General features: G+C 53.6%; 2 protein-coding genes across 2 annotated transcripts; one reads left to right on the top strand and one right to left on the bottom strand.

Annotated features, from left to right (window-relative positions):
• The first annotated feature begins 63 nt into the window (after positions 1-63).
• Slc35b2 (solute carrier family 35 member B2) lies at positions 64-3,175 on the top strand. The gene is made up of 4 exons (XM_004846459.4): positions 64-166; positions 556-746; positions 852-1,006; positions 1,761-3,175. Exons 1-4 carry the CDS (start codon positions 156-158, stop codon positions 2,691-2,693), a joined length of 1,290 nt encoding a protein of 429 aa, XP_004846516.1. The 5' UTR covers positions 64-155; the 3' UTR covers positions 2,694-3,175.
• A 174-nt stretch (positions 3,176-3,349) lies between these two features.
• On the bottom strand, positions 3,350-8,965 carry Hsp90ab1 (heat shock protein 90 alpha family class B member 1). The gene is made up of 12 exons (XM_004846458.4): positions 8,869-8,965; positions 7,572-7,718; positions 6,941-7,147; positions 6,685-6,844; positions 6,404-6,537; positions 5,996-6,304; positions 5,444-5,609; positions 5,047-5,237; positions 4,806-4,953; positions 4,430-4,698; positions 3,816-4,149; positions 3,350-3,726 (listed from the first exon to the last, which is right to left on the bottom strand). The coding sequence occupies exons 2-12, from the start codon at positions 7,716-7,718 to the stop codon at positions 3,617-3,619; spliced, it is 2,175 nt and encodes a 724-aa protein (XP_004846515.1). The 5' UTR covers positions 8,869-8,965; the 3' UTR covers positions 3,350-3,616.
• Between the last annotated feature and the right edge of the window lie 8,441 nt (positions 8,966-17,406).

Here is a 17,406-nt window from a genome sequence, read left to right as displayed (position 1 = left end):
TCCGGGTCGCGCGGGGGCGCTGTGGCAGCGGTGGGGACCCCGGCGAGGGCGGGTGCGCGAGGCTTCCGCTGCTTCTCGAGCCGGCGGCGGCGAGAGCGGCCGGTGCGGAGGGAGCGCAGCCGGGGACCCCACTCCCCCCGCCCCACGGTCCGACCATGGACACCAGGTGGGGGCCCGGCTTGGCGGTCACGTGATCGCGCCCGGGCCACGTGACGGCGCCGGGGCCCGCGGTGTGGGTTGGGGGTACCCGCGTCGGGCCGGCCCGCGTGGCTCTGCCCGGAGCCACGGGGACACAGGGCCCGCGTGGGCTGGGCCGCTCGGAGCGTCGGCAGGGCAGGGATCGGGGCGCCGGGTACCGAGGTTGGGGCGGAGGCGGAGGAGGGCGCGCGGCGCCCCGGGACAGAGGGGACCTGTGTGGCCAGCGCCCGCGGGCGGGACAGAGGGGACCTGTGTGGGAGCAGAGAGAGAAGCCTTTGTCCGCCGGCGGGAGGGGGCAGCCTTCCCCCTCCTTCCGTCCCCGGCGTCCCGCCCGAGCCCGGCTGTCCCGGCCCGCAGGTGGTGGGCAGTGGTGGTGCTGGCGGCGCTGCCCTCTCTGGGCGCAGGCAGGGACCCCGAGGCCCCTCCGGAGTCATGGACACAGCTGTGGCTCTTCCGCTTCCTGGTGAACGCCTTGGGCTATGCCAGCTTCATGGTTCCCGGCTACCTCCTGGTGCAGTACTTCAGGCGGAAGAACTACCTGGAGACAGGTGTGCGGAGAGGGGGCTGGCGGACGTCCAGGCCGGAGTGGGACCTGGACAGGGCCTGGTGAGGATCTGCAAGGGCTTCCAGGCTGACTTTGCTGCCTTCGTCAGGCAGGGGTATCTGCTTCCCCCTGGTGAAAGCCTGTGTGTTTGGCAATGAGCCCAAAGCCTCCGATGAGGTCCCCCTCGTCCCCCGGACAGAGACGGCAGAGACCACCCCTACTTGGCAGGCCCTGAAGCTGCTTTTCTGCGCAGTGGGGCTGCAGGTAAGTAGCAGGCTCTGCCTCTCTTCCTGCCTTGGGCGTCGGTGGGCAGGGACTCTGGAACCCAAAGGTTTGCTGGTCAGTGTGTTACCCCCCTCCTCCCAGAGACACACATGCCCCATCTCGGATGTTTTGGGGGCCATCTTTCCTCCTTCCCCTAGCGAGCGCTGGTACTGAAGGTTAACTACGTGATCACTTCACGGAACCTGGTGCTGCAGAGGGCCTTTATCTTACACTTTTCTGATTTCTCCTGTGCCTGGCTGTTATTACACTTCCCCTGCACCATTGTGTCTCACGCACTGATAAAGTTTGGGGGAGCCATTCATTACTCGCGTGTTTGAGGGATGCTAACATGCTGACCACACAGCCCTGTGGAGTGAGTGCTCCTGGGGGAGGGTACCAGTCCACCTCGTATCCATGTTGAACCGCAGGTATACACCCCTCCCTAGAATGTGCCTCTGGATTGGTTGCAAACAGGAAAACACTTTGGATGGAGCTAGCTTTCAGTATCCACACTGCAGGCACAGATGGGTCTGGGTCTGGGTAGCCCAGCGCATGTGTTACTGTATTTTCCCCACACTTGCTTCCCTCCAAGGTGAATCGAGGCTTGGGGGAGGAAACTTCTACTACAGAGGAACCAAAACACGTGCAACATGTACTGTTCTGAATCATCCCGAGGAGGGCAGTTGTGATCTACTTCTGTCTGCCTCTTCCTTCTCTTGCCCACTGTGTCCTGTCCCTGCCATCTCCCACGCAGGTGTCCTATCTGACTTGGGGTGTGCTGCAGGAAAGAGTGATGACCCGCAGCTACGGGGCCACAGCCACATCACCTGGTGAGCGCTTCACAGACTCTCAGTTCCTGGTGCTAATGAACCGCGTGCTGGCGCTCATTGTGGCAGGCCTCACCTGTGTCCTCTTCAAGCAGCCAAGACACGGGGCACCCATGTACCAGTACTCCTTTGCCAGCCTGTCCAATGTGTTCAGCAGCTGGTGCCAGTATGAGGCTCTTAAGTTCGTCAGCTTCCCCACGCAGGTGCTGGCCAAGGCCTCCAAGGTGATCCCCGTCATGCTGATGGGGAAGCTGGTGTCACGGCGCAGCTACGAGCACTGGGAGTACCTGACGGCCGGCCTCATCTCCCTCGGGGTCAGCATGTTCCTGCTGTCTAGCGGCCCCGAGCCTCGAAGCTCCCCAGCCACCACGCTCTCTGGCCTCCTCTTACTGGGTGGCTATATTGCCTTCGACAGCTTCACTTCCAACTGGCAGGATGCTTTGTTTGCCCACAAGATGTCATCTGTGCAGATGATGTTTGGGGTCAACTTCTTTTCCTGTGTCTTCACAGTGGTCTCACTCCTAGAGCAGGGCGCCCTCCTAGAGGGAACCCGCTTCATGGGGCGGCACAGCGAGTTCGCAGCCCATGCCCTCCTGCTCTCCATCTGCTCCGCCTTTGGCCAGCTCTTCATCTTCTACACCATAGGGCAGTTTGGGGCTGCTGTCTTCACCATCATCATGACCCTCCGCCAAGCCATTGCTATCCTCCTCTCCTGCCTGCTCTATGGCCACACTGTCACTGTGGTGGGCGGGTTGGGTGTGGCTGTGGTCTTCGCTGCTCTCCTGCTGAGAGTCTATGCCCGGGGCCGGGTAAAACAGCGAGGAAAGAAAGTTGTGCTTGAGTCCCCTGTGCAGGTTTGAGGGCCCAAGGGTTCAGTGACAGGACTGACTGTCCTGTAACAGTTTTCTCTGGCCTCTCCCAGAGACCCTGGCTCCAGGGTAGACGTGGTTTTCAGTATCAGACTGGCTCTGCAGGTGGGGTAGGAGCCAGGAGGCAGTCTCCCTTGCCTTAAGCCACTTGTGCCCCAGATAGGAGTCCTGTGGCAGTTGCTTTCCAGATCGTCTGGACCAGCTGTGGGCTCTGCCACCAGCCCTCACCTGGCCACCTTCCCTTCAGTCCACCTGACCTGCATTTCTTACTCTTGTGAGAAAAGCACAAGTGTTGCAGACTCCAAATGCTGCTTCCTGGGGGTACACGGAGGACTGTGCTGTGCCAGGAGGGATGGGAACCCTGCCCAGTCCCTGCTGCTGTGCCCTTGGGCCAAGGCAGGCACAGGTTTTGGTACTTCGGAAATGTCACATTTTGCTCTTATAATTTTATTTTATTAAACTGCTGTAACAGACTTGGTCCCATTGTTTTGGTTGGCTGGAGGGGACAGACAGGGCAGTACTCTTAACTCAAGGCAGCTAATATAACCAGTGTGCCTTTCCTACTAGTTGCTGGCTTGCCCAGGAAGAATCCAGCTTACCTTGCTGTTTGTAACACCCAGGAGTAAGCAGTAAAAGGAGAGCAGAACTGTATAAAACTTCTTCTTCTTTATTTTGCATACTTTTAATTTCAGAACAAAATAAACAAAAAATAAGATCACAATACACAACATCCAACCCTGCTGTCAAATAATGGAGGGGTGGGGCTTGAGGCCCTTGCTTCCTGCTTTCCACACAGGGCAGGAGAAATCACTAGACATCAGCAGAGGGAGTGAGGTGGGACAGGGCCACTCAGGCTGCTGGGGGAGCCGTAGGGACACTATACAGAGGGCACAGGTTTCCTACAGTGGAAGCTCCTAATCAACTTCTTCCATCCGAGATGCATCCTCATCCCCTTCGAGGGGAGGAATCTCATCAGGAACAGCAGCACTGGGCTCCTCCGCGGTCACCTCATCTTCATCAATGCCTGTGCAAAGGAGAAGGCTCGTTCATAAGAACTGGAACAATGAGAAGAGATCCACTCTGCCTGTGGGGACCCCCACAGTCCCCACTTACCCAGACCTAGCTTGATCATGCGGTAGATACGGTTGGAGTGGGTCTGGGGATCCTCCAGGGAGAAGCCAGAAGACAGTAGCGCAGTTTCAAACAGCAGCACCACCAGGTCCTTGACAGCCTTGTCATTCTTGTCAGCTTCAGACTTCTGCCGCAGCGTCTCCACAATGGGGTGGTCAGGGTTGATCTCCAGGTGCTTCTTGGCCATCATGTAGCCCATGGTAGAGTTATCTCGGAGGGCCTGGGCCTTCATGATCCGCTCCATGTTGGCTGTCCAACCATAGGTGCTAGTCACGATGCAGCAGGGTGAAGACACAAGTCTATTGGAGATTGTCACCTGTGGATGGTCACAGAAACCTTACTTCAGCAGGGCAGGACATACCTGCAGTCCCAGCTACTAATGGAAGGCTGAGGCAGAAGGATCTTTTAAGCCCAAGAGCTCTGAGGCCAACCTGGGCAGCCCTGTGACAATGTGTCTCAATCAAGAAACTAAGACACCGAAAGTCAGGAGTGCTAAGAACAAAGGGGTTTAACCTCTTGCAAGGAGCTGAAATAATGCCTTAGGGAAGCTGTCTGACACCATGAAAAGTGGAGGCATGAATCCCAGAACCGCTCACCTTCTCAACCTTCTTATCTAAGATTTCCTTCATGAGTTTGCACAGGTTCTCAAACTTGGCCTTGCTTTCCTCCATCTTTTTTTTTTCCTCCTCATCCTCAGGCAGCTCCAGGCCTTCTTTGGTCACAGAGACCAGGCTCTTCCCGTCAAACTCCTTGAGCTGCTGTACGCAGTATTCATCGATGGGCTCAGTCATGTACACCACCTCGAAGCCCCGTTTCCGCACACGCTCCACAAAGGCAGAGTTGGCCACCTGCTCCTTGCTCTCGCCTGAGGGGTTAGCAAATGGGTCTCAGGCACTGAAAGGCCTCAGGTAATCCAGATCCATCCACCCCATGCCACCCACCCAAATGGCTTTGCTCAGACTCAAGACGCACCAGTGATGTAGTAGATGGACTTCTGTGTCTCCTTCATGCGAGACACGTACTCAGATAGGGATGTCATCTCATCTCCAGACTGAGAAGTATGATAGCGCAGCAACTCAGAAAGGCGTCGCCTGTTAGTGGAGTCCTCGTGGATTCCAAGCTTTAAGGGTGAGAAGAAAAAAAATCATCCATGAGAAAAATCTCATTTGTTAAGCAAGTGATCAAAGGAACTATAAAGTTTTTGCCTCCCTACCTTCAGATTTTTTGAGAATGCCTCATAGAATTTCTTGTAGTTCTCTTTATCTTCTGCCAATTCAGAGAAGAGCTCAAGGCATTTCTTAACAATGTTTTTGCGGATGACTTTCAAGATCTTGCTCTGCTGGAGCATTTCTCGGGAGATGTTCAAGGGCAGGTCCTCCGAGTCAACCACACCACGGATAAAGTCTGAAACCAACCAGGGCAGAAAGCTCAGTAAAAATAGCTGGAATAGATGTGGTTACCCAGGCCCAAACACAAGCTGTTTGGCTCGCCTATCTTCATTCGTTGTGTTGCTGAGAACCAGACCAGCAATTATCTGAAGACTTTACTCCCAGGAGAATGTTCCAGGGCTCAGAGCCCACCCCACTGCACCAGGCTCAGAAGATACTCACTTAGGTACTCGGGGATCAACTCATCACAGCTGTCCATGATGAACACACGACGGACATACAGTTTGATGTTGTTCTTCTTCTTCTTGTTCTCAAATAGGTCAAAGGGAGCCCGCCGAGGAATGAATAACAATGCCCTGAATTCCAGCTGACCTTCTACAGAGAAGTGCTGAAACAAACCCAAGATGATAAACCAGTATACATTTCAGGGACAAAAATGACAGAACAATGGCCCTCCTCCTAGGACTGGAGACAAACCCTAGGGCAGCTCTTGAAAAAACTATACTCTAATGCCCCAAACCAACCCAGACTGATAAAGGCTGCAAGTAATCCTTAGACAGACTAGACAGCAGATTGGATCAGAGCCCTACACGTGTCAGGCTACCACAGGCACCACACCCACCACCCAGGCTTCTAACAGAAGAAAATCATCACGGTGGCAGGGTCATTAGAAAGTGAACTCATGGGAGGCTCCACATCTTTCACAGCTCTCAGCCATCACCAGCTAAGCAAGGTTTGTGTCTTATCTCCAACCTGATCTGCAACACTTCTCACCTTGACTGCCAGGTGGTCTTCCCAGTCATTGGTGAGGCTCTTGTAGAACTCTCCATATTCCTCCTGAGTGATGTCATCGGGGTTTCTGGTCCAAATTGGCTTGGTCTTGTTCAGTTCCTCATGATCAATGTATTTCTCCTTAATCTTCTTGGTTTTCTTTTTCTTATCCTTACCAGTGTCGTCCTCCTCATCTGAGCCCACGTCTTCAATCTTTGGCTTCTCCTCATCATCCTTATCTTCCTCTTCTTTCTCACCCTTCTCTTCCTCTGCCTCATCATCACTGATTTCCTTCTCTCGTTCCTTCTCCAACTAAAGTACCAAATATAGTGGTTAACTTTGGAAGGACAAAATCCCAGGGAAGCAAGAAACCACAGGTGGCAAATGCAGAAGGGTACAGTGCATACTCACATAGAGGGTGATGGGGTAGCCTATAAACTGCGAGTGCTTCTTCACCACCTCTTTCACCCGCCTCTCCTCCAAGTACTCTGTCTGGTCTTCTTTGAGGTGGAGGATCACCTTGGTGCCTCGGCCAATGGGCTCCCCTAAAAATAGCCAACTATGATTAAGAGTGCAGACAAGACATGAAAAGCACAACTGTAATGAAAAAGTGCTTTGCAAATAGGATGTCCAAAACTTCCTTTCGTTCTCCCAAAGGACCCTAAGCCAGCCAAATGGGGAAGCCAACTCACCATGGTCAGCGCGGACAGTGAATGATCCCCCAGCAGAAGACTCCCAGGCATACTGCTCATCATCATTGTGCTTTGTGATCACAACCACTTTCTCTGCCACCAGATAGGCAGAGTAAAATCCAACACCAAACTGCCCAATCATGGAGATGTCTGCACCAGCCTGCCAAATTTTAGAAAACGAAGCAGTTCTAAAAAAAATACCGAAGCCAGAAACTCCAAAGCACATGAACACATGTCCAGACGAAATGCCACATACCTGCAGAGCCTCCATAAATGCTTTTGTGCCAGACTTGGCAATGGTTCCCAAGTTGTTTATGAGGTCAGCCTTAGTCATACCAATGCCTGTGTCCACCAAAGTCAAGGTTCGCTCCTGAGGGTTGGGGATGATGTCAATCTTCAGCTCTTTGCCACTGTCCAACTTGGAAGGGTCTGTCAGGCTCTCATAGCGTATTTTGTCCAAAGCCTGTAAATACAAACTACTACTTACACCTGTGTTTCAAATAGCCTTTCTCTTCATCCAAATAAAATCTCCTGGTTTCCTGTCCCCAAATAGCCTCAAGTCTCATTGTCCCATAAGGCTGAAGAACTAATCACCAGTATCCCACTTGTCCGTGACAGAGAACCTCCCCTTTAAAAGATGGCCTGGGATTTAGCACTATGCCTGCCTCTCAATCGCAAGGTCCTGAGTTTGAGCCCCGGTACCAAAATCAAAAAATAAAAGGATGGCCATGAAGAGTTAAAGCCAATCTTTTTGGAACTGCTTGCTTACCCCTTGCAACAGCAGCCTACAACAAAGGTCAAGTCAATCCTTCTCCCTCTCCAGCAATATGAAGAAAAAAAGCAAATAAAATCCACAACACTCCATCAGGGAAGACCGGAGTACTCACATCAGAAGCATTAGAGATCAACTCCCGAAGGAAAATTTCCTTGTTGGAGTAGAAGGTATTGATGATGAGAGACATGAGCTGGGCAATTTCTGCCTGAAAGGCGAAGGTCTCCACCTCCTCCTCTCCATGGTGCACCTCCTCAGGCATCTAAGAAACAGAAATTAGAAAGGAACTGTTAAGAATCCTGCAGTTCATTTCAGTTTCAATTAAGACTTTAGAAATTCCACTCAAACTGCTTTGAGCAGATTACTATCCTTTCCCGAGAGACCGAAAAACATCTCTTGACACCTTAAGCTTCACACTAAGTGGGAAACCAATTCACAAGTAAAGAAAAACCTAATGCGTCCTTCAAGGCATCCCAGGGTCCCGGGATGAGTGATGCAAACCTCAGCATTACCCGGCACAACCCGGGCCCCTAGATAAAGAATCTCAGGCAATGCGACATTTGGCTACATGTACCAGTCACTTACTGTGCACTTCGGAGATCTAGGGAAACACCAACGTAACAAAAATAGGTTAGCCGCGCCCCCTTGGATATTAAAGACCATCGAGAATGCTGCCCCGCCCAGTAGGGACAAATGAGACCAGACACCGGCGGTGACCATCCAAAGGACAACCGGGGACAAAGGACCGGCCACGCAAAAGCTCTACGGAATCCCTGCGTGCAGGGCGAACCAAAGAAGATGGTGCCTGAGTCTCATCTCTGCCAGACAGGCGTCCGCGGGGATGGTGAGGAGGGGGCGCCGCGTACACCCTCCCTCCCATCGCCCCAACATCCGGGCACTGGGGCGGGGCGTCAGGCTCCAGAAGCTTCCAGAACAATCTCAGCTGCCGAGGAGGAGTAAGGGACCGTACATCTCTTAGGCCCGCCTCCCCCGCGCATCCTCGCGCCCGGGGACGCGGCAAGGTCTGAAAGGGCGCGGTGGCCTCGCGGAGAACAGCACGGACACCCAACTCCCGAGAGAAGCACACGGTGCGAGGCCAGCCCGGCGGCCGCGCTGAGTCACCGCGCACCGCGGCCCCCGTAGCCGCGCCCGGAAGTGAAGGCCAACATGGCAGCGTCCGAGCGGCGCGGCCACCACGTGCGGCTGCCCTGCGCCCCGACCTCGCAGCCAGCGCCGCCCCGCATACCGGACCCCAAGGGCACATTCGGGGCCAGCACCGGCCGTCCCACCCTAAAGCCGCCAGACCGGCCTCAGAAGCCAGTGGTGGGCTACTGCCCAGCTTTCCGAAGGACAGAGAAAACGGCAGCCCATAAGAACATCGAGGAAGGCCCAGGCAGACGACGCGGCCTTACCTTGACTGCGATAGGATGGAATACAAGTGAGAAAGGCGGCGCGGACCGGGCCCCACACACTCACAGGACCTGAGTTGCGCAGGAGTGACTCAAGAGAGCTGCTGAGCGCCCCCGGCCGCCCTATATAGGGCGGAGCACCTCCCGGCTCCTGGCCCGGATCCCTCCGCCTTAAAGGAGGCGCGGAGAGCCCGCACCTGCTCCGCCCTCTCACGTTGACGTCATGCTCCACGTCGGGGTGGGGAGCCCTGAAAGCACCGGTCTGCGCTGGCGGAGTCGGCGGCTGGGCCGCGCGCACGGCGGCTTTGGTTCACAGCACCATCCGCGCGCGTAGTACACACATCCCCAGATTAAGAATCGGGAAGGCTCATGGGGTATATGTAAACCGGAGCTTACGGTTGAGGACCCTTGGCTCCCCTCAAACCTCGAAGTCTTTTGGAACCCGAACAGAGCACAGACCGCCACCACCCCGACTGCCGCCCCCAGGTCCGCTCTTCTGAGTCCGCCCCGCAACCCGCACATCCCGACCGCTGTCCCCGCCCCAAAGCAGGGAGGGCGGCGCGGGGCGGACCCAGCGGGGAGGGCTGCGGGACTCTTTGCCGGCGCGGCGGAAGGGGCGGCGGTGCTGCGACCTTCCAGCAGGTTCCAGGCGCCTCTCGGGGCCCCGCCTCTCTCGCAGACCCCGCCCCGCCGAGGGCCCCACCCCCGTAGCAGCCAAGCTGAGCGTCTGGGTGGCTGCGCCCTGCTGTCGGCTCTGCAGGTTTGGGTTTCCTCCCCGCGAGCCGTAGGCTCGAGTCCTCTCCACGCGCGGCCTGGGTTTCGGGGGGCGGGATGGAGCCGGGGACTCCGGTCTCGGCGGAAGGGGCGCTACGAGCCCATTCGGCTCTCCGCGCGTCATCCTCGCTTCTTCCCGAGTCGCATCTGAAAGGCCCCGTCGACGGTCGCCCCTGAGAACGGCCTCTCTCTGCCTGCGTGCGTGGGGTCCACCTGCACCTTTCCCATACCGCAGTAGTCGGGAGGGGTCGCCACGACCCCGAGGCCGATTCTCCTTCCCTGACCCGCCTCGTCTGTGGCCGAATCCAGGAAACAACGGCGGGCCTTGGCCTTCCTGCCTCGTGCCCTCTTTTCCGTGGCTTGGGAGACGTCAGCTGTGTGCAGAGGGTCCTGGTTGCTGCTCCTGTTACCATCCCAAGCCGGGAGCAGCGGCCTGTCCCTTGGAGCAGAAGCGGCCCGGCTCAGTTAAACACTGTGGTGCCCTAGGCCCGGCCTCTCGGCACCGCTAGCCTAACAGGTGCCAGGCCTGTGTTCTGGTCCACGAGGAATGCCTCACCTGTGAGCTGGTGAAAGTGAGTCTGCCGGTTTAATAAACAGGAAAACCAAGGCTTCAGTGTCTACCTGGGCACCTAGCCCAGAGTCCTTCCTGCTCCGGAAGTGGAGGAGAGCTCCCAGGACCCAAGTCCAAAGCACAACAGGGATGACTGAGGACTTTCTCAATTGGGAAAATCCCAAATCTTGCACCAAATTAGAAATTGCTTTTTCTCAGCCTGTCATGGTGGCACGTGCCTGTAATCCCAGAACTCTGGGAGGCTGAGGCAGGAGGATTGCTGCAAGTTTGAGGCCAGCCTGAGTTACATAGTGACTTCAAGGCCAGCTTGAACTAAATAGCAAGATCCTGTCTCAAAAAAACAAAGCAACCCAAAATATTAAAGGGCTGGGCCGGGGATTTAGCTCAGTGGTTTCACCGCCTGCTATGCAAGCGCAAGGACCCGAGTTCAATCCCTGGTACCAAAAAACAAAATTAAATTTAAAAATAAAATAAGGGCTCGGGCTGTAGCTCAGTTGATAGCATGCTCTTGGTCTCAACCCCCAGTAGGGGGAGAGTGGTTCCCATTTTCTCTAAAGGAAGCCTTTCCGGAGGCTGCCTTTGGCTGCAAGCTCCTGCCCTCTATTGACACTAAGGTCTGCTGTGAGCCTTACTGGAGTCCCAGCTGCAGCAGACTTAGTGTGAATCTGGGAGTAGGAAGAAGCATCAGGCCCCCAGCTAAGCCTGGGGAAGGAGTAGGCTCAGGGCCATGCCTGGAGGAGCATAGACACCATGGAGGGACCATGGCTTAGAAGCCCTGGACACTTTGTTCGCAGTAGCTCTACAACCATCATGTTCTCCAGATACCCTGTCTGCCCAGTCAGGCTTCTGAGGCCCAGGGTAACCCTACTGTTGGAGCGGGGCCAGCTGAACCAAGGATTAACAAGCCAGGCCTGCAGCTGGTAGACTGGGTGCTTGTTTTGTTTTTTGTTTGTTTGTTTTTTTCATGGCCTGTGGGTTGAAGAATGTTTTTTACACATTTAAAGGTTAGAAAAAATTCAAAAGAACAATTTTGGGTTTTTCTGGTACCAAGGATCAAACTTTGGTCCTTGCCCTTGCGAGGCAGGCGCCAGAAATACTGAGCTAAACCCCCAGCCCAAAAGAACAGTTTTGGTAAGTGAAAATTATATGAAATTTGAATTTCAGTGTCCATAAAGTTTTACTGACTTTTTTCCTTCTCTTTTTTCCCAACCTTGGGGATTGAACCTAGGGCCTTCACAGTGAACTGTCTTCAGTTATTTGTTAATTTTTTACTTTGGTCTTTTTTTAAATTAAAAAAATTTTTTTTACTTTGAGACAGTCTCAACTAGGTTACTAAGCTGCCCAGGCTGGGCTTGAACCTGCACTCCTCCCACTCAGCCTCCCAGAGTTCTGGGATTACAGGCCTGCACTACCACACCTGGCTTGCTTGTTTCTTGTTAGAGATCATATAACTTACAAAGTAACATCTACTACTCTCTTCTCTTACTTTTTATGGAAAAGATTTGCAGACCCTTGAGTTAACTAAAGTTAAGTGAAGTTTTATTCTTTGGGGAGAGGAAAGGCTTGAAACTTGGTCTTGATCTGTGGTCCAGACTGCCTTTGAACTCACTGTGTAGCCCAAACTAGATCCTTCTGCTTCAGGTGTCTGGGTGCTGGCATTACACGTGTTCACTGCCAGGCTAGGCTGCTGAGTGAAGTCTTGCAGAGGCCCAGGGGCATCAGGATGCTTGGGGGTTATATGAGCAGGAGCATAGCTGTGTGTTATTTATCAGTTATTTATGGGGATCAACCCCAGGGCCTGTGCATGGCAGGCAAGCTCTGTACCACTGAGTACATCCCAGCCCCTACCCAGTCCCTACTTCCTGCATTCTGCAGGGAACACCCTGGACTCACACTTACCCCTCTGGTGACCCCAGCATCAGGGCACACAGCCCCCCTCTGCCTCCCGTTTCACAGTCCAGCAGGACACAACATTCTTACACAACTTTTGCTCACTTTGTTATTGGTACAGTTTTTGTTTTGATGCTGTTACAAACGGAAACTTTTGTTTCATTTTGTTTCCCAGGGAGTTTTAAATACAATGGACTTCTGGTGTTCTGAGCCAGCAACTTTAAAACTTCATTCTTCACGTGGCTGTGAATATCTTGATATTTTCTAGGTACAATCATATCACCTGCGAATGCGAGTTGAGTTTCTCCTTTTCTGGTTCTATTTCTTGCTTCCTAGCTTGCTAAACCAGCTAGCTAGGACCTGCAGAACAATAAGGTGCGGGCATGGTGTTTAGGGGCACCCCTCTCATTCCTGATCACAAATGCAATGCTTCTAACATTTCACCACTAAATGTAATAGTTACCCTTTTGTTTCCTCACTTGCTGTACATTTTAAAGAAGTATTTAAGGGCCAGGGATTTAGCCCAGTGGTTCCACCACCTGCCTTGCAAGTGCTAGGTCTCAGGTTCGATCCCCAGTACCAAAAAAAAAAGTATTTATGCTTTATGCATCTACTGAAAATAGTTCTTTGTAAATTAATGTTTATATAGTTAATGTATTAATCAACTTTCTAATATTAGACCAACATGATGTTTCTTTGAGGTTTTGTAGAAGCCACCAAAAACAACTACCTATGTCTGTTTTCCATATGAAAACATTTAACTAAGGATTCAAATTTTCAAAATGGCTTTCTACCTCTCATTGAGTCAGTTTGGTTTAATAAATTTTCTCAGCCAGACATGGAGGCACACACCTGTAATCCTAGCACTCTGGGAGGCTGAGGCAGGAGAATTGCAAGTTCAAGTCCAGCCTAGGCAACTTGAGACTTAGGAAGATCCTGTCTCAAGATAAAAAAATAAAATCTGGCATTTTAGATTGGTCTGAAGGCCCTGACTTCAATCCCCAGTACTGACATAAACAAACAAACAAACTGATTCTTCTTATAGTATCATCTTTGATCAATTTAAAAGTGGTTTAATGTTTTCAGGTGGTTTTTGTTTTTTTGGTTTTGGACTGGGGATTGAACTCAGGGCCTTGTGAGGCAGGCATGGTGCCACTGAGCTAAATCCCCAGCCGTTTTCAGTTTTGTTTTTTTAATATATATTATCCATTAATTATGTTGTAGACAGAAAAAAGCAACTTGGAGGCTGCACGGGACATACTCTGAAGAGCAGGGTAGAAGCTGGGAAACATGGCAGGTGGGAGGTGGGGTGAGCCCCATATGGGTGAGGAGAGGGGACACCCAGGGGAGAGGGATGGGAAGCCTGGCTTAGGCCTAAGGAGGGCATCCAGAAGAGATGTCCCGAAGGTGGAGGGACATGTGGGAGGGGCCTGGGCTGTAGCAGGTCTGGGCTGATGGCTGGAGTCACAGGCACAGCCAAGGACCACTTGGGTGTGTGGTGAAAAGAGGCCAGAAATTGTGACCTAAGCCATCCTGAATTGTATACTGGCATCGTTGTCATCTGTTCTATTAATACATGTCACTGTGTCTCCTTTTCCAAGGGCATAAGCATAAGGAGGTGACCCTGCCTGCCTGCCATTGCTACTGGCCCTAAGTGTGTGCTCTCCTCTTGCCAAGCATTCTTTTGTGTCCTGGGCTGTGGCCATAACCCCAGTCCCCTTTTGAGCAAGAAGGGAACATGTGAGCCCAAGTCACTTTCTCAGAGCAGTTATAGTCAGGGGCAGGGGCCACAAACAGTCCTGACCTACTTAACGTTTTGCACCTGTCCTGTCCCACTGTGTCTTCTCCACCTGCAGGTTCTGACAGCTGCTGCGCTTTTCACTGAGAGCCTGGGGCCCACTTGGCCCACCTCCCCCCAGACAAGGGACAGGGGGTCGTGGGTGCGGCAGGTAGCAGGAGTCAGACCAGTTTCACCTGGTGATCCGGGAATTCAATGTCCCTGGTGATGCAGGATCCCTGGGGACATGGACAGAGGTGACTCTGGGAGGACAGTGCACCAGGCCTGCACTCAAGCCCTTTGTTTCCTTCTGTCCCCTCCGCGTGTGTGTGTGAGACACACACACACACACACCTACCAGGCGCTCTGCCATTCAGATCATCGACTCCTTTGTCCCTTCAGCCTGCATCCTTTGCAGTATAGCAGGTGTTACCACAGCCAGAGCCTTGTATGGTCACTGGGAGAGCGGACAAGGCTAAGTGAGCAACAGAGCACAAAACGGGTGGCAAGTGGTGTTATTATTCAGGATCTCAGTGCATTTCCCAACCTTGCCTGGCAAAGTGGGTGCTACCATCCCCACTGCTTCACAAGCAGCCTGGCTCAAGGTGACCAGGACATATGGCCAGCAGGGGAGGCCTGACACATGGTACAGTCTCCACCTGCCAGACACAGGGCTGGGTGATGTCACCCTCCCCTCCCCCACCCGGAATCCAGACTGGAAATGGCTGGGCTGGGGTTGGTTCTGGAAGCTGCCAGGGCCAGGGGTGGGGGAAAGGACCGAATGACCTCATGGGAGACCCCAGGATGCTTAGGTTCATCCTAGTGACTGGGTGCAGGGTGGCTCTGGGGTCTCATCTGCACACAGGTTCTCCTGCAGATATCCTTGATTTCCCTAACAGGTCCATGCATGCTGTGTCACCCCTCCCCTAAGGAGCTAGGGCCAGAGGACCAGTGACTTCCTAGCACCTGGTGTGTGGGTGTGGAGGCTGCAAGTCACAGACCCAGGCTCCCCTCCACACCAGGGGATTGTAGGAGAGGGCAGTGGTGGGTCTTCCAGCTGGCATAGGGAACACGATGCTGCCGGGTGGGGAGCTGGTGAGATGCAGCACCATGGGGCAGGAACTGGGGCTCTGCCATCTCTACTTGTGCCAACTTGTCCTAGAACCACACAAGCCCTCCAGGCTCTGGGTGGGCACTGCTAACCTGGCCTGGGCCTGATCAGCTGGCTGACCTGCAGAAGCTGTCAGGCGGGTCAGCTGCCAGCTGCCCAGCTGTCTCTTTAAAGTGACTTTGCATTTCTCTGCTCACATTCATTTGGAATCACTATCATCCTGTAACAGTCTGAATTTTGTTTTCCCAAGTATTGGAGTTCTCCTGTCATCCCTACCCTTTATACCTGTCTTCATCATGTTCTTCCCACCCTCTCCTCAAAGATTCATTCCAATTTATTCTAACTTATAGGTCAGACCTACAGCTTCGTTTCTGTTTTCAAGAATAGGTGTTGATTGTTTCTGACTCTCAAGTTAGTTTTTAGCTGCATCCCCAGCCCTTTTAAAAAATCATTAAAACACTGTCTCTCTGGCTCACTAAGTTGGGCTTGAATTTCTGATTCTCCTGCCTCAGTCTCCCAGAATCCTGGGATTATAGGTGTCTCAGGAGTGCTTAAGGCCCCAACATTTTCCCCAAAAGGCTAAAAAAGCCATAGCAGACAGGAGTCCAGAGCCTTCCATGAGAGGCCGAGGCAGGTGGACCCTTGTCCTGCTGCATAGCACCAGCCTGTGGTCTGGAGTCATCATGCATCCAGGTGACAGGGACCTACCAGGTTTGGTGTCTGCACTAAAAGACTCTGAGTCATTTTTTCAACAGTAAGTACAGAAAGGAAGAAACTAACTAAGCTTTTCCTCCTTCAAATCACCGACGGTTAACAGGAACCTACATCAATAACATCTGGGGCCCCAGGCAACAAGTGCCACATGGCCAGGGCCAGGCACATGAAGGATGTGGCGGGACAGGTGTCACTTAGACACTAGCAGATGCCAGGCAGCCAACATTTCAAGTCCCTCCGGGGCCAAGACAGGAATAAAACACAAACCATAACCTCAGAAACGTGACAATCCTGAAGCTAAGATAAGAACACGACGGAAGATATGTGACAACACCACTGAAGCTCTGAAGCACAGAAGAGGACAGGGTGGGAACAGGCCGTGGCCAGTGTAGGGACAGAAGCCACTTGGGGGAGATGCTGGCATGCGCTGGGCAGAGGGACTGTACAGCCCTCAGCTGGCTTTCAGATTAATCTTGTGGCTGGCATAGCACGGGGAAAGGGGACCTGGAATTAGTCCTAAAGGTCTGGGCAGGAGGCAAGAAGGAATCTGGCCCTGCAGGTGGCTGGTGCCGAGGATCTCAGGGTCTGGGGACCATGGGAAGGCAGGGAGGCTGTGTGGATGGGCAGAGGAGGAGCTCAGCCTGAGCCTTCAGTGGCCACATGCTGTGTGCTGGCAGCAGCTGGGGGAGGAATCTGACAGCAAAGGCGGCCTTGTCCCCACCTCAGATGTGTGCTCTGGCCTGACAAATGAGCACCTAGACTTTGGCCAGACACAGTGGTACATTTAACTACTCACCAGGGCTTGACCTCAAAAAAGGCACTGAAAATGAGTGAACAGCACTCATTGGACTAAACCTGCAATTAAATTTCTCCGAGAAAGGAAGTCCCCAGCCAGGTGTGGTGGTGCACACCTATAATCCCAGCACTCAAGAGGCTGAGGCAGGAGGATCACGGAGAGTTGGAGGCCTGTCTGGGCTACATCAAGACCCTGTCTGAAAACAACAAAAAAAGGAAGTCCTGACAGAGGCGCCAAGTTCAGTGCAATATGTTGGTCAGAGACCAGCTGGGCACGGGATGCTTCCTCCTAGGGGTGGGCACTGGCAGCACCAGGGCCACAGCTACAACCTCCTTCCCAGTCATCGTTCCTGGGTTCTCTCGAAGTCCTGTCCCTTCCCAACCCCCTCGGGCAGAGCTGGCAAGGAAGGTCCAGCCTCCACGGGGACACATAGGCCCCTTGTCCCCTGGGAAGCCCGGTAGGCCAGGTGCCAGGCAGGGAGGACCCTCAGGCCTCAGCCTGTTCCGACCCAGTCATGTGGCGCCTAGCCAGGAGCTGGGCGGAGGTGGCCAGTTCTGGAAAGCTCATTCCAGGGACTTGGGACAGAGTTAGGGGGTGGGGTTAAGACAGAAAGATGGGGAGCCGTCTCCATCGCCAGCCCTACGAAAGAGGGAATGGAGAAGCAAAGAAAAACCTGGCCTTCCTCTGGGCCCCAGTCCAGCTGTCCGGCCTCCAGGCCAGTCCCTCCCCGGTGTCCCCAGCAGGGGGCACTGCAGCTTATCTGAGGCTGAGAGGTACCTGCCCACTCCCAGACCCAGGCCCACCCTGGTGAGCCTGAGCTGGGTCAGGTTCATGCCTGATCAGGCTGCCTGTGTTCTCCCTTCTTCTCCAAGGCACTAAGCCCTGGCCAGAGGACATGGGGAACCATG

This window comes from Heterocephalus glaber, unplaced genomic scaffold, assembly GCF_053883595.1.
Source record: "Heterocephalus glaber isolate CG9 unplaced genomic scaffold, H.glaber_assembly_v1.0 deba00001497, whole genome shotgun sequence".
Lineage (NCBI taxonomy): Eukaryota > Metazoa > Chordata > Mammalia > Rodentia > Bathyergidae > Heterocephalus > Heterocephalus glaber.
Note: the sequence above shows the minus strand (reverse complement) of the source record. Positions and strands in the feature narration are given on the sequence as shown.

Excerpts from the sequence above, each read along its gene's own strand:
- Slc35b2 (XM_004846459.4), top strand. Across the intron at positions 747-851 it reads GAAGAACTACCTGGAGACAG|GCAGGGGTATCTGCTTCCCC; the intron begins GTGTGCGGAGAG and ends TGCCTTCGTCAG. Across the intron at positions 1,007-1,760 it reads TCTGCGCAGTGGGGCTGCAG|GTGTCCTATCTGACTTGGGG; the intron begins GTAAGTAGCAGG and ends TCTCCCACGCAG.
- Hsp90ab1 (XM_004846458.4), bottom strand. The coding sequence starts at position 7,718 with ATGCCTGAGGAGGTGCACCATGGAGAGGAGGAGGTGGAGACCTTCGCC. Across the intron at positions 5,610-5,995 it reads AAGACCACCTGGCAGTCAAG|CACTTCTCTGTAGAAGGTCA; the intron begins GTGAGAAGTGTT and ends GGTTTGTTTCAG. Across the intron at positions 4,150-4,429 it reads TAGATAAGAAGGTTGAGAAG|GTGACAATCTCCAATAGACT; the intron begins GTGAGCGGTTCT and ends GACCATCCACAG.